The 17,103-nt window shown below is 35.6% G+C and overlaps 2 protein-coding genes across 5 annotated transcripts in view; both read right to left on the minus strand.

Annotated features, from left to right (window-relative positions):
* Positions 1–17,103, minus strand: part of LOC136032287 (PHD finger protein 14-like) — a 352,444-nt gene that overhangs the window by 216,041 nt on the left and 119,300 nt on the right. The gene's annotated exons all lie outside the window — the stretch shown is intronic.
* Positions 1–17,103, minus strand: part of LOC136032285 (uncharacterized) — a 192,898-nt gene that overhangs the window by 11,565 nt on the left and 164,230 nt on the right. For all 4 annotated transcript variants that reach the window (XM_065712555.1, XM_065712553.1, XM_065712552.1 and 1 more), the window contains exons 19-21: positions 8,470–8,810; positions 4,733–4,916; positions 1,725–1,940 (exon numbers count right to left, since the gene is read on the minus strand). In XM_065712555.1, coding sequence (XP_065568627.1) covers positions 1,725–1,940; positions 4,733–4,916; positions 8,470–8,810 — 741 coding nt within the window. The remainder of the gene's footprint in view (positions 1–1,724; positions 1,941–4,732; positions 4,917–8,469; positions 8,811–17,103) is intronic.

Here is a 17,103-nt window from a genome sequence, read left to right on the forward strand (position 1 = left end):
AGAAGCAAATAGAAAAGTAACAAAATTAACAAGGTTGTATTACTGCAGTACAATCTCACACATCATGGTTACGGTACCTAATAAAGGGCAAATCCCAGCCCATAATAACCGAGAGAAAAAATATGCTTAAATAAACTCCATCTCCCGAGTTAACTGCAATATTATTTAGAATATGAATGTGATTCAAGAGGGCTAACTATTAGCAATATCTAACAAAACTGTGTTTACGAATTACGAAAACAAGCTTTCAGGATTTTTGAAAAAGAGCCTGAAATCCCTCGAAAATGGGTCCAATTGAAAGATAGCACAACTGACCACGCATGGCTAAAAATCTGGATGTCCAGGTTTGCAAATTTAAATTTTAACAAGGTAGTGTATCTTTTGTCCATTTTACGAATGAATAATTTTGGGGTCAATAAAAGGTTAAAAAACATATTTTTATTTGTTTTCTCACAAAGTGTATTTTTCACTGTATCCACTTCTACGATGCACATTTTAGAAAAGAAAATATTCTTAAAAAACAAATGAAAATTTTATCATGCCGCGAAGAGGCAATGTTTCTGATCTTCAAATTTTGCAATTTTCTTCTTTATGCTCCCTTTTTGGGTGGTCCAGACTCAAAGAATTCTTTCAAAATTTGGTGGAGAGCCCTTACCCGCCTTCTAAGCGAGGACTATAGGCTCTGGGTGGCTTAATTGGGGCGAGGGAACACAAACTTTGCAGCCATATAATTTTATCCTATAGTTTTATTTTCTGACACATATAATTTATTAACTTGACTTGGTGACGGTTTTTACATCAATTTTGCTTCATTGAATATATTCAATCAAATGGAGGAAAAACAAATAAGACTTATAATTTGGCAAAGTGGGGACACGTCAACAACAAAAACTGATAGTAAGTGACTGAGACTCTATAAGATGTGACTCAACTATAAAGGTTTGTTGTGAATGATTTGAAGGCAGCAAGGTCTAACAGGAGGGAAAGGAATCACTCCCACCCCACGAACTCGCGATTACAACTGATAAGGGTTCAGAGGATGATAAATTGCTTGTGATGAAAAACAAAATGCACAACTTATGCAAAATTAACCTGTAAACGGTTAAATGTGTTGCTTTTGGAATTTCAATTTTTTTTTGCTCCTGTGTCATATTACGATTACTAATTTCAAAAAGATAACAGTCTGTTTATCAATATGTTTTTATATCACCTCTCCAGCTCGCTGAAATAAGCACTGATTAAATCAAATTTTCAAACGGCCAAACAAAGTGAATTTGTGATAATTTCAAAGAAAAATTGACAAAAAGAGACATGGTAAAATAAATGTGCCAAAAAGCGTTTTTAGTGACTATGGCCTATGCCTGCAAAGGATTCGACTTTATACACACGTCTCCACGAAACTTCGTGGATAAAAAATAGGTCTGAGAGCTCCAATTATAGAGTCCCCACCAAATTATTTCCATAATTCGGCAACAAGTTTATGGCAAGGTGGATGGCAATCTGCCAATTTTGAGACCAAACTGCAAATATTAAACCAACAAGCGAGAATGGAAGTTATGAGTGTTTGCACTGCCAAGTTTTGTATTTAGTTAGTTAGAGTTCCGACCATGACCTCCCTCCTCCAAATTAATTTTCAAAGTTCAGCTACAGCTCTATAGTTTGTGTCAATATGGCAATCCACTAGATTTAATACTTAGAAATTAAGACTGAACTACAAAACTTACCTTGAGAGCTAGAATGGAAGATACGAGTATTGGCACTACCAAGTTTTGCATTAAGTTTTGCCAAGTGCTTTGTTAAGGGTTTCATCTTAGGCTTGTTTTTAGGGTCTTTGGAGCGTTCTAGTTCTACCAATAATATAGGTCTTTCAAACTGCATGTTCAATTTCTTCACTTCATCAACCATCCCAGTTACAGATTGAGGCGAACCGTTTGAAAAATCTACAAAAAATAAAAATAAATTATCAAAATATCTAACTTCATATATTTGGCAATGTCAGTAACTCAAAGCAAACCAGAGCCTCAAAACAATCACGTGATGCAATCCTACCAGTGACTAAAAAACTCAAAGATACAACAATCTAACCTAAAGCGTCAATGTGTTGATAGGTCTTTTATTACGTATTCTACAATCGACAAAGAATTCTGAATGAAAGCAAACATTTGTCATAATGCAAATTAAAACAATTTAGTACAGAACGAACTCTAACCCATAGTAATCGACACTCTAGAAACACGTTTTGAAAATAAAGTCAAGAGAGGAATAATCGCCATATTATTTTCGACGATACGAATTTGCTGCGGAAACAAATCGACAGGAGTTGAAACCTGTCGTAAAAAAAAAAGCTTGAAACCCCACGAAAAGAGTGTCGGATCAAATGGAATCACTATAGCGGAAAACCTGTTAGGAAAATTAGGAGAATTGCAACCTCTTTAAAAACCTGTTTAGGAGAATTACAGGCCTCCATCTCGAGCAGCAAGGAAAATCAATTTTTCGCGTGGGAGGCGGTGGCGTGTCTTTTTCTTTATTTCTCAGTTTCTTTTCTGTGTCATTTAGGTCATCGTTAGTAGGGCCCTGAAATATCATGATACTTTTCTCTCAAAATGTTTTTCAACTGAAAAGGAGCAAAATTAAAACATATAACGAACAGAAATTATTACGTATATGAGGGAGGTCACTTCCTCCTCAATACCTTGCTCTTCGCACTAAAATTTTGACTTCTTGTTCCAACTATTTAAGAATGACTCCTGAATCACAAAGGTCATTTAATTGGAATAATAAACTCAACTATGAGCGCAAAGAGCAAGGTATTGAGGGGCGACTCCCCTCAAATACGTAATAGTTTCTGTCCGTTTTAAGTTTTAATGTTGATCCTTACTTTCAAATGAAAAAAAAATTTCTTTAATTTCTGATCGCCTTTGAAATAATGCTGGGAAATCTGACTCCCCCTCTATGGGAAATTTCCACACCCCAATAAAAATTCCTTCATGGAAAGATCCTGCTACTTAACTCCCCCCTCCACCAGAAAAATCCCCTCTAAAAAACGTCTATATACTTCCCAATAACCAATACTATATGTACACAATGGGAAAAGTTCATAGCTTGCAACCCTTCCCCCTGAGACTATGGGTGGTCAAGTCATCCTCAAAGACATAGTTATTAGATTTTTCGAGTAATTTGAAAAACTGGCTGTCTCAAAATTTTGATCGGGCTGAACTTGAGGAAAAATGAGCGTGGGAGGGGGGTAGCTGCCATCCAATATTTTTGATCCCTTCAAAAGGACACTAGAACTTTTGATTTCCAATCAAATGAGCCCTCTCTCAATCTTCTACTATCACTGGTTCGATAAGACAGCCCTGAAAAAACAAAACAAAACCAGACAAACAAAAAATACGCAGAAGTGATTCTTCTGGCAAAAAATGCAAAATTTCATTCTTGTATATATGAGCTTCAATCCAGTACAAAAGGAAACACTTTTGCACACATAGTACCTTTCGATTTAGCTTTCATCCCCTATACTTGCCCTGAAAGCTTCAACTCAATATTCTATTCTGTTCCTGAGATAGTGATCAATAGCAATGGTAATATTGATCGTAGTAGCAATAGTAGCAGTAGTTGCAGCAGCAGCAGAAGTAGTAAGCTTAGGCTTTTAGGCAACCTCATCTTTTAGGCTTAGATCGGCCGCTCGCATGTGACTCCAGGCAACTTGTCAGTCAGGTGTCAATCCTAAATGCTGGTCGACCCCTTGTGATTCTCACATGGGCACTCCAAGTGGGCATAGCCACTACAATATGAAAAATTAAGGTCCCCCGTTCATCCTGCGATTTCAGGCGACTTGTTAGTCATAAGTTTTCAACGTAAAATCTATGTTATCAACAAATTCTGAATCCAGTGGGCTTTTCTAATAGCCAAACCTCAATGTGTTTGACATTATCCGAGTCGCCCGCTTTCCTACAAGTCCTGTAGACATTGTCAGTCATGAGTCAACTTAAGATTCTTGGCTGCTCCACTGCGATTCTGCTGGGCTTTCCCAATAGGCAAAACTTAGTGTTTGAAAATACCTCAGTCTCCCGTTTTGCCTACAAGTACAGTAGTCATTGTCCGTCATGAATAAACACAAAAATATCAATCATCCCCACTGCAATTGCAGTGGGCTTTACCCAGTAGACAAAGCTCATATAATACGAACAATCTCAGTCGTCCACTTGTCTGAAAGTCCTGTGAACATGCTCAATCATAAATCTTTGAATCATTTTTGGGTCTCCAATTGCCTTAAGTGGCTTACAGAACTGATAGACTATTTGAATTACTTTTAGTCCGTGCCTATCCACCTTAATTCTGCCCTAGGATGGATGATATACTATCATCAATAACTGAAATTAATCATTGGTATACAGCTCTCAGTAGCAGCAGTGGTAGTAACAGTAGTAGTAGCAGCAACAGCAGTAGTAAACCTAAGAGTTCCAACTTGATACCCTCAGTCATTCCTGAGATATTGCTGATACGCTCTTTCGACAACCTGCAAGCAAAAATTACATTTTGAAGTAGTTTTCTATCCCCAAACACTTCCCCTGACAATTTCAACATAATATCCCATTTTGTTCCTAAAATATTCTATCTATTCCAATTTGAGAGCCTGGATTTACATTAACTTTTTGATACGAAACAACGTTATACATTCAAGCTAAGGATTTGGGATAAACTGAATTCATAAAAAAAACAGAGACATTACCCGAGAAGGATATCCTGGTTATACCCATTCGTCTGCTGACTATAATATCGCTGCCATCAAGTGGGACAACTTTAGCATCACAACCATTTTTGAACTGCAAATCTGACACCAGTCCAGGGGCACGGCAACTTAAACGACTAGACACTATCACCAAAGGGGAATCACTGATTATGCTCTTGGTAGTCTAAAATCAAAAGCCTAAAATTATATGTTGGATGCAGCAGAGACTAATTACATTGAAGTTCAGTCAAAGCGAAACTAATCTAAGTCCAATAGTAATCTAAGTTCCATGGTCGTTACTAGGTTTTACATATAACCAATATATATATATATATATATATATATATATATATATATATATATATATATATATATATATATATATATATATATATATATATATATATATATATATATATATATATATGTATATATATATATATATATATATATATATATATATATATATTGATAATATATACATATATATATATATACATATACATACATACATATATATATATATATATATACATATACACATATAAATATATATATATATATACACATATATATACATATAGGGATGGTTTCTTTGAAAAGTACTCTAAACGACGTTTTGAAGTGGTTTCTGCTAAAGTTAAGTGCAACGCACCTTTAAATTACAGACGATTAAAAATGTTTTGACATTATAATATTGCAATCAGATAATGGTAGAAAATTCAGTAATTAAGTCATATCCAAAATTTGCGCTATGTGAAATTTTTTATTACTTTTTTTTCATCATTAAAAATGTACTGTGTGTTATACGTTCTCAGCCATTCCTCCCAGAAAGAGCGGCGAAGAATCTTTTGCGATTGAATTACAGAGAAGAAAATATAGACATTAGAGATGCTTAACATCCACCATTTATACATGGTGAATGTCGACATTCTATGGTGAATGTCGACATTCTATGGTGAATGTCAGAAATAAGAATATTGAACAAATATTTCGGACATACAGCAAGCGACTATATATATATATATATATATATATATATATATATATATATATATATATATATATATATATATATATATATAGATAATGCCCTCACGGAGCATATCTTTAATTTTCCAAATCATTTTATTTTGTTTGAAAATGTTTCTTTGATTTCTAGGGACCAAGGTTTAAAGCAAACTTTCAGGGAAACAATCGAAATTAAAAAAATTCTATTCAAGAATAATTCCATAAACAGAGATACAGGTGAATTTGGATTGAACTCAATTTATGATAATTTACTGAGGTCAAATAAAGTAAATATCACTTCACCTAAGAGCTATGACCTCTGTCCACGTAATACGTCAGTTAAATCTAATGAACCGGAACCGAAAAGGTCAAGGAGATTTGCCTCGGCTGTTGCATTGAAAAAAATAAGAGCAATAAACTATATGTAATTGGTTTATTAGGTATAAATTCTGTTTATTTTTATTCATGTCTTTTAGTTTTACTGCTGATGATGAACACTGTATATGTGTTCGAAATATCCAGTTAAATAATTTTATATTTCACTGTCAATAAAAAGGTATCATCCCTATTTTGAACTGTTTTACTTATATATATATATATATATATATATATATATATATATATATATATATATATATATATATATATATATATATATATATATATATATACATATATACATACACATATATACATAAACATACGTATCCCCGCGGTGATACAGTAGATCCATGGTATGCTTGGTAATGCAGGGCCCGGGGTTCGATCTCAACTGCTGCAAGGTTAAGCGAGAGCCTTGCTAACTGTTCCGGTAAAAGGAGACCCAGCAGCAGAAACGTCAATTCGACATCCTATGCACCAGCCATGGCTAAGGAGAATCTTTGTCCTTTGAGCCTCAATTGGAGAAAACAGTAAACTACTTTGAGAAACAAGCTACTAAAAGCTACGATTTCATTTCATTATCGCCAAAACATATTCCGAAAAAAGTCATATAGATAGAAATCTAAAGAATAAAAAAATAGTTACCAACTATTTCACAACAAGAATAATTGTGGAAATATTCAAAATCCGTATTATTGACGTATAATATAAGGATATATATATATATATATATATATATATATATATATATATATATATATATATATATATATATATATATAATACATAATATTAATCAAACTAAAGTATATTAATAATCTCTTGCGCTCTAAAATACCAAATATAGATTTACCCGCCTAATATTTTTGTGCATGCGAGCCAAATAAATAAACAGTGGTTTCAGTCTCGGAAAAAGTTCCTGTTATTTCCCTAGAGGAAATAAAACACCGAAGTTCAAAATATTCCACTTGCTTTTTGTAATATTTAAGGTGATTTGACATTATTGGAAAAGTAAGGAGATAATCAACTGATAAATAATTTATGTGAGACTAAAGCATAAGATATTTTAAGTTTCAAAAATGTATGTGATTTACAAAGAAAAAACAAAAACAGTGGGATCAATCGTTATGTAATTTTTATGTCATGCCATACAGTGGGATCAATTGTCATGCATTAATTTTACCCAAAAAGTCTTTCAATGGTGAAGTACTTAGTATTTGAATTCAGGATTGCTATTTTATATAATTTATTTCTGCTTCGGCCATATATAATATACTTTGTTTAGCTCAAATTGGTTTGACAGATTGCCAAAGATTGTCCTTTTCAGCCTACCGTCTAGGGCTAAACGGAAGGCAGGTCACCCGTGGCTGGGGTGGGAGGATGTCGTAAAGAAAGATTTAAGGGAAATGGGAACTTTCTGAGAGGGTGCAAAGAGGGAGGCTTCGAATAGATTAGGATAGAGCAGGAACGTGCGTAGCTGTGTTGGCCGCAGGCATCTTGATGCTGGAATGAGATGTTAGTAGCAGTAGCACTAGTTTTGCTCAGATTAAGGGCTAGTCTTTAAGCAATAAGCCAATTCAAAACTTTATCCAGAGGGTCAATTTGAGAGGATGCATCGGCAGTAAAAAATTATCAGTAAAGAGAAAATTTAGGCAATTTAAAGTTAAAAAAAAATTGGAGAATTCACTAGAATAAATGGAAAAACAATATAGGCACCAAAATAGAACGTTGAGAAATTCATTTATGTTATGCGTGAACAAGGAAGTATATTTAGTCCACACCCGTTTCCTCGTTACTTGCACACCCGTCGTGCAAGTAAACACCATAAAATAGTAAATAGTAATAATAGATGTTTTAAATAGTAAAAATTTAAAACACCATAAATAAAGTGTCTTTTCGGCATTTTTGAAACTTCAGGCCGTTTATAAGTTTCAAATGATTGCAACTTTGACTGTAACTTACATTCTTCCCAAGTTTGAAAATACTAATTACACACAATAATGACGAAATTTACAAAATCTTTGTTACTTATAACTTTGCACATTTCTCAAGATCTTATTTCCGATAGAAAGATTGATTCACTTTCACATGAAAGCATGACATTTAACGTCATTCCACAAAAGATTTCTGAGATACCCCTAACAGGGCGTGGGTACAGTCAGTTGAAGATACTATTTTGGTATCTTCTTCCCAATACCAATAAAAATCTTCTTGTTCTAAAAAAAAAAAAACAAATAAAGCGTCCATTTTTGTCAAAGTAAAAATTCATTTTAGGATTTTTTATTTTTAAAGGTTTTTTTTTTAATGTTAATAAAAAATCAGCGACATAGTTAAAGACTACTCACAATAATTGGTGAAAAATTAACTGTATTTTTTATATCTGATATAAAATTCGCTTCTTTAGTCCTACTAGCTTCTCCTTCATTCGAACTGCTTTCTGTGGTGCCATTCTCGCCTGATATTAATTTGGCATCAAGGGGCTTCGTTCGGTCTTCCAGAACAGACTTGTTCACTTCCCCTTGTATACTTTGTTTAAACTTTTCTTGGAGGTCCTTTTGCCTTTTAAGACGTTGTTGTCGAGCTTCAATAAAATTTGCAGAGGAGTTCAAAATGGGAGAAATCTTGGAATTGTTACCTACATGGCTTTGAATGTTCGATTCACTTCCCTGATTTTCACTATCACTCTCTGAAAAATAAGAAATAGTAAGATGAACACCTTGGCTTAGTTGGACGAAGATATGCAGACTCAATGAAGCCCAACAATACTTCTTCCTCCATGTTGCTACCACTGTTGAATGTAGTGTCTTATCTAGAGAAGTAAAGCATACTCAATGAGATTCAAGCTTCCTATATTTCATAGTTTCATAGATTCATAGTTTCCTGATACCAATACCGGTTATGCTGGTTATACCAACACCGATATCAATTGATCCTCAGTGCGATTCCTGATTACAGCTCTTAATCAAAGAGAATGTGCTACATTATCTATACATTCTTCCTTGTCAACATTTAGTAAGAATTGCGGGATATGACAGCCCCTTCTAATAACAATTTATTCTATTACTTTAACTTTAATTATTATCAACATTTATATTTACTTACCCTGTTATAGCACAGTGGATTGATGCTCTACTTGTCAATACAAAGCCTGGGGTTCGATCCCCACCGCAGTAACGTTGAGCGGTACCCTGTGCACCAGCTATGGCTCTGGAGAATCTATATCCTTTTTTAATCATTTATATTTGCCTAGACATTTGCCTTTCTGTTTCCCAAATGAACAGAAAAATTCCTATATCTAAAATTCGCATTTTCTCCTTAAATTTGGTCACAACTAGAATCACCACCGCACCAACTTGTTTCTGTTTTGATACTTGCACATTTGATTATGCTAAAACCCTGACAAAAAGCAATTCGAGAACAGACATAAAGAGACCATCGATTCAATCAAACTGGAATATTAAACTTAGAAAAATGGAGACAGGACATGGCATAGAAAGAGATGAAGAGGGATAAGATAAATAAAAATCGAGAATATAAAGGAGAAAGAGATAAATACAAAGAAAGAGAGATACAACAAAGATGAGGGAAGATAGTGGGGAAAAAGAGGGGAAAGACAGAGGGAAAGACAGAGAGAAAGAGAGACAGAGAAAATATATATATATATATATATATATATATATATATATATATATATATATATATATATATATATATATATATTTATAAAGAGGATGGAGTAGAAAGCTACCTTGATTTCCATGACCTAAAGGCAGGTCCAAAAGCGTAGGCTTGAATAATTCGAGCTCAATTTCATGGATAATTTTCACTCCTTTTACGATATACAAATGACTTATCCCTTATAATTCAAGAAATATAGCCAAGTACGAAGTTATGCAATTCAAACTTATCATATTTAAAAATAATCCATTTTGTAAAAAATGATTTTCATCTTTATGTAGTAGACAGCTTTCAAGTTCTACCTCTAAAACTTGAGCATTTATAGCATACTCCTTACTCTCAAAACCGGTAATTAATATTCATTCTTCATTTTTCAATACATAAAAGAGAGAATATTCTACAAATATTATCAGTAAAAACTAGTGACTCCCCTTTACTCTTTAATCACCAACTATTATTTTGAATTGATTTTCAGATCCAATTTTAGGTGATAATGATGGCTTATGCTTCTTACACCATTTTTCTCTCTTTAACCACCTTTTTTGATACTATTTATTTATTAATCCTTTTTGTTCAAGAGGCACTTCATATGGAAAGGGTCGTCGTATAAACTTCAGTGGGGGCTCATTCGATTGGTAATTGGAAGTTCTGGTGTCCTTTTTAAGAGTCAAAAGTAATCGGGGTGTAACTACCCCCCCCCCTCTTTCCCCCAAATACATTCGATAAAAAGTTTGAGACATCCATTTTGTTAAAAACAGTTCAAAGATCATACAAAACTCCGGTGTCAACACAGCCTTCCAGGGCCCGAGGGTAGGCGTTGTAATTTATGCCCCGTAGGCACATATGGTTCTTATAGAAGGGATGCTCATATCAACTTCAGAGAGGGCCCATTTGATTGGAACTTAAAAGTTCCGGTTCATTTTTTAAGAGTCAAAAGAGATCAGAGGCAACTATCCCACCAACGCCCTTTTTTCCCAAATACATCCGGTAAACATTTTTAGATAGCCATTTTGTTAAGAATAGTTCAAAGATCATAAAACAAAAACTCCGGGCAACATAACCACCAGTGCCCGGGAGTAGGCGTTGTAATTTATGCCCTGTGGGCATATACGTTTCTTTTAGAAGGGATGCTTCTTCAGATAAACTTCAGAGAGGGCTCATTTGATTAGAAATTGAAAGTTGTAGTTAACTTTTAAGTGTCAAAAGTGATCAGAGGGCTACTAGCCACCACCCCTCCACGCCCCTTTTCCCCAAACCCATCCAATTTTGATATTCATTTTTTTAAGTAGTCCGAACATCGGATAATAAAACACCTGGGTCGACAAAACCCTTCAGGGCCCGGGAGCAGGCGTTTTAAGTTAAATCCTGGGGGCATATATGGTTATTATAGAGGGGATGCTTGTATAAACATTAGAGAGGGCTCATTTGATTGGAAATTAAAACTTCTAGTTCATTTTTTTAAGAATCAAAAGAGATCAGAGGGCAACTAGCCCCCATCCCGTTTTTCCCCAAATACATCCAGTAAAAATGTGGAGATAGCCATTTTGTTAGAAATAGTTCAAATATCATACAAAAAAAATCCGGCGTCAACACGACCCCCAGAGCCTGGCGGGAGGCGTTGTAAGTTATGCACTGGGGGAATATATGGTTCCTATAGAAGAGATGCTCGTATAAACTTCAGAGAGGGCTCATTTGATTGGTAATTGAAAGTTATAGTTCACTTTTTAAGAGTCAAAGGAGATCAGGGGCCAACTAGCCCTCCAAAGTTCTTTTTTCCAAAAACCCCTCCAAAAAAAAATTTGAGATAGTCATAATAAACCTAGTTCAAACATAATCTCTGTTTTCTCTGTTAAATGTTGGATCAAATGATGAATGTGACCATCTTTTTGATGTATTTTCTTCTTCTGGGCTACTTCCTTCAATTTTTTTTCCTTCACGCGTTGACCCTTCAAGAAATTCTGCCACTTTAATAGATAATATTTTCACTTCTCTTTCTCCTAATTTGAAGTTCTCGTCTGGTCTTGTTTTCACTGATCTTTCTGATCACTTCCCTATTTATCTATCACTATCTGTGCCTAAAACAGAGATTACTGTGGATGAGAAAGGCAAGTCTTCTTTTAGAACTTTTACAGATAAAGAAATTTCTAATTTAATACATAGTCTTCAGAGTAATGATTGGTCTAGTGTTCTTGAAGCTAATGATGCTGATTGTGCAACTGGATTATTTTTGTGTCGTATGGGCACTCTGTTGGATAAGCATTTTCCTCTTAGAAAGAGGTCAAGGAATTTTACACCTAAATGCCCATGGATGTCTAGAGGTCTGATCAATGCAACCCATATGAAGGCGTCTTTGTTCAAGGCTGCATGTAAAAGTAAGACACAGGAAGATCTTCTGAAGTATAAACATTACAAAAATGTGCTCACTTCTTCAGTTCGCTTAGCAAAAAAGCTGTATTTTTCACGTCGAATTAATGAGTGTAAAGGGAATTTGCGCAAGGTTTGGACTGTAATTAATGAAGCTCTCTCCCGTAAGAAACTCAAACAATCTTCCCCATCTCTTTATAGGAAAGCTGATGGATCTGTTGTGGATAAAAAATCCTTAGCAAGTGCCTTCAATTCGTATTTCACCACACTTCCCTCAGTTCTCATTCCACCCCTGAGTAGAGTAAGTTGTTTTCCTATGACAGAGAAGTCTTTTTTCCTTTCCCCATGTAGTACTACTGAGATTTCTATTATTATTTCTCAACTTCCAAGTAGTTGTTCAGTTGATAGTTTTGGTTGGAGTAATAATGTCCTTAAAAAAATCAGTCAGTTTGTTTCTCATCCCATCTCACATATAACTAACCTCTCTCTTTCTTCTGGTATTTTTCCTCATTTATTTAAAGTTGCTACCGTTGTACCCTTGCATAAAAAAGGTGATTCTTCTCTAATTTCAAATTACAGACCTATTTCTCTTCTTCCCGTCATCTCAAAGGTTGTTGAAAAAGTAGTGTATCGTCGACTCTCTTCATTTGTATTTAGTACTAATTCGACTGCTGGAAATCCTCTCATCACTAACCATCAGTATGGTTTTCGTCCCTCATTCTCTACCTTGCACGCACTTTCTGATGCAACTGAGTTTGTGCGTGTTAATCTGGACAAGGGCTTGTGTGTTTTGGGTCTATTTCTCGACTTTTCTAAGGCCTTTGATATGGTTGACCACAATGTTCTTCTGTCTAAACTATCTTTATTTGGAGTGCATGGAGTCCCACTAGAATGGTTTAGGTCCTACCTCTCAGAGAGATCTCAGTATGTTTTGGTTAACTGTACTTCTTCCTCTACTTTGCCTGTATTGAAAGGTGTCCCACAAGGCTCTGTGCTTGGTCCACTTTTATTTCTAATTTACATCAATGATCTTGTTGATGGTCTTCATCCCCATGTTCACCCTGTTCTTTTTGCTGATGACAGTAACTTTTTCATTGCTGCGGTGGACCTGCCATCTGCCACTTCTATGGCTCAAGGTCTTCTTGATAAAATAAAGGATTGGTGCTGGTCAAATGGTATGGCTCTTAACAGCCGAAAGAGTGCCATTGTCAACTTCAGGACCCCTTACCGTATGCGAGACGTACAGGAGCCAATCACCCTGACTTTTGGGAATGATATTATACCACAAGCTACTGTGGTGAAATTTCTTGGTGTGTATCTTGACTGTTTTCTTTCTTTCAAACCGCATATAACTCACACCCGTTCCTTAATCCTCCGCCAGTCTTCAATGTTGCACCAGATTAACTCATTTCTTCCTCCTGATATTATGGTTTCTCTTTATTATGCTTTTATTTATCCTTACCTGTCTTATTGCTGCTCTGTCTGGGGTAATAATAATAAATCTCTTCTCTGCTCACTTCAAAGAGCCCAAAATAGGGCAGTGAAGGCTACTTTTCTTCTCCCTCGGCTTTACCCTTCCTCTGATCTTTATAATGATACTGGAATAGCTCCGCTGGATCATATTATAGGTAAAAGTACCCTTTATTTTGCGCATTCTGCTTTTCTAGGTACTCTCCCACCGCCCCTACAGCAGTTTTTCTCACGGACAGGCTCAGGTAGGTACTTTTCTTCTTTACGTAATTCTTCTCGACGATTTATTTTACCAAAACGATCTTCTACAGCAAGCCAGAGGTCTCCAGTATATCAATCAATTCTATTATGGAACTCCATCCCTTCGGATGTCCCTCTTTTTCTTTCTGCAAAGGCATTATTTCGTCGGGTATTTCCAATTCAATAATTTTTCTCTCTTTATTAATCCTTTCCTAATTTGTATGTCTCTTCTCTTCTTTTAAAATCATTTTCAGCTATATGTTAATCTGCTTCTAAATCTTCTATCTGTTAAATATCCTATCTATTCAATGTCCTTGTCTTGTTCCAGTGTTTTTTTTTTTTTTTTTTTTTTTTTTTTTTTTTTTTTTTTTTGTATATATTTTATAGTAGTGTTTTATTCTTGTTCTCTGTGGTCCATTACAAGCAAAGCTTCTTGGGCCTAGTAACCACTTTACTTTTGTAATAGTTTTTTCTTTTAGTATCAATAAATTGATTGATTGATTGATTGATAGAAGGGATGCTAGTATAAACTTTAGAGAGGGCTCATTTGAATGGAAATTGAAAGTTCTAGTTCACTTTTTAAGAGTCCAAAGAGATCAGAAGGCAACTAGCCCAGTTGCCAGGAGCCAATCTTTGTGGGAAAAGGGCAGGAAGGGGGGCTCCTGCCCTTTTCCCACAAATACATCCAATAAATTTTTTTAGATGGCCATTTTATTAAATACAGTTCAAAGAGCATATAGCTCATTTGATTGGAAATTGAAAGTTCTGGTTCGTTTCTTAAGAGGCAAAAGAGATCAGAAGATAGCTAGCCCTCTTCCCCCTCAAGCCCTTTTTTCCCCAAACTCATCCGATAAAAATTTTGACACACATTTTTTTTTAAATAGTCTAAACATCAGATAATAAAAACTCCGGGGTCGACACAACCCTCAGGGCCCAGGGTTAAGCGTTATAAATTATGCCCTGAAGGACATATATGATTCTTATAGAAAGGATGCTTGTAGAAAACATTAGAGAGGGCTCATTTTATTGGAAATTGAAAGTTCTAGTTCACTTTTAAGGAGTCAAAAGAGACCAAAGGGCAAGGACAACTAGTCCCCCCACGTCTTTTTTCCCCAAAAACATCCGATAAAAACTTTGAGATAGCCATTTTGTTAAAAACAGTTCTAACTCAGATAATAAAAATTCGAGAGTCGACACAAACCCTCAGAGCCCTTTTCTGAGGGAAAGTGTTTTAAGCTATGCCCCGAGGAACTTAAGGTTTTTATGTAAAGGGAGGTCGAACAAAATTCAAAAGTGGCTCATTTGATTAGAAACTGAAAGTTCTAGTTAGCCTCCATACACACGCCCTCTTTTCGGCAAATACATCCAATGAAAATTTTGAGATTGCCTGTTTGTTTGAAATAGTCCAACGATCAGATAACAAAAACTTCCGGATCAACATAACCCCCAGAGCCTGGGGGAAGGGTTGTAACTTATGCCCTGTGATCATATAAAGTTTTTAAGGAAAAGGCGGTCGCATAAACCTCGCAAAGGAATCAAATGATAAGGAATTGGAAGTTCTAATTCCCTTTTTAAGAGTCAAAAGTGATCCGAACTCAACTAGCCCCCCCCCCTCCCGCCGACCCCCTTTCCTCAAATCCGTCCAATTAAATCTTTATATAGCCATTTTGTTCGAAGAGACTAAAGATCATATGACAAAGACTCTAGGGATAACACAGCCCACCAAAACATGAAAGCAAGTATCGTAAATTATACCCTGGGGGCATATAAGGTTTTTATGGAATTGATGGTAGCATAAACTTCGTAGGGGGCTCATTCAATTGTAAATTAGAATTTCTAGTACCTTTTTTAAGATTCAAAACTGATCTAAGGGCAACTAGTCCCCCCCCCCAAGGCCCCTTTTTCCCAGAAGCATCTGATCAGAATTTTGAGATAGCAATTTAATCTAAAATAGTTTAAAGATAAGGTAACAAAAACTCAAGGGTAAACAAAGCCCCCCAGACCCCGGGGAAAATGTTGTTAGTTATGTCCCAGGGGCAAATAAGGTTTTTTTGTAAGAGGCGGTCGTATAAACATCAGAGATGGCTCATTTGATTGGAAATTAAAATTTCTATTTACCTTTTAAGAGGCGTCAAAAGTGATTGGCGGGCATATTTTTCCCCAACCTCTTTTCTCCAAAAGCATCCGATCAAAATTTTAAGTCAGCTATTTTACTTTAAATGTTCCAACGATCAGCTGACCAAACTTAGGGTTCCACATACCCCCCCCCCCCCCCAAAAAAAAAAAAACAAGCACCAAAGGGAATAGTTATAATTTATGCTTCGGGGGCATATAAAGTTTTTACGAAAAAGGTTGTCATATAAACTTCGAAGGGGACTTAAAATATTAGAAATTGAAAGCTCTAGTTCCTTTTTTAAAATTCAAAAGTGAGCTGATGGAAACTAGCCTCCCCCCCCCACAAACTCCAAGGCCATAAAGCTCCAATTTTTTTCTCCAGAGGCACTTCATATGCAAAGTGTGGTGTTATAAACTTCGGAAGGGGCTCATTCACTTGGAAATAATAATTTCTATTGCCCTTTTTAAGAGTCAAACGTGACAGGAGGGCATCAAACCCTCCCCCTTCCACGCCCTATTTTCCTTAAACGCATTCGATCAAAATTTTGAGATGGTCATTATGTCCGAAATAGTCAAGCAGTGGCATAATTCAAATAATTATTCCTCGGGGCTAGAAGAAACCTCCCACTGCCCTCTGGGCAAGGGCTGTAAGTTAGGCAATCATTGTTTATACATAATGTTTTAATCGAAGGGGTAATTGTATAGACTTCAGAAAAGCCTCATTCGATTTAAATTGAAAGTTCCAGCTCAATTTTTAAAAGTCAGGAGTAAACATACGGTAGGCAAAGTCCCCCCCCACAATTTTTTCATCTAAATGCTTTCGATCAAAATTTTGAGTTAGCCATTTTGTTCAAAATCGTCCGAATGTCAAATAGCTATGATTACGGGTTTGGAACCCCTAGCCCTGGGTGAAAGGGCTGCAAGTGACAGTATCAGCCCATTGTTAACATATATAGCTTCTATAGAAGCCGTGGTAGTATAAACTTTGGAGGAAGCTCAGTCGATCGAAAATCGAAATTAATTGTGCCCTTTTCAAGAGTCGGAAATGATCAAATAGTAACAAGCCCTCCCCTCCCCCTTGCGCCTTTTCTCTAAGTACATCTTGTAAAATT

The sequence above is a fragment of the Artemia franciscana genome, chromosome 10 (assembly GCF_032884065.1).
Source record: "Artemia franciscana chromosome 10, ASM3288406v1, whole genome shotgun sequence".
NCBI classification, from domain to species: Eukaryota; Metazoa; Arthropoda; class Branchiopoda; order Anostraca; family Artemiidae; genus Artemia; species Artemia franciscana.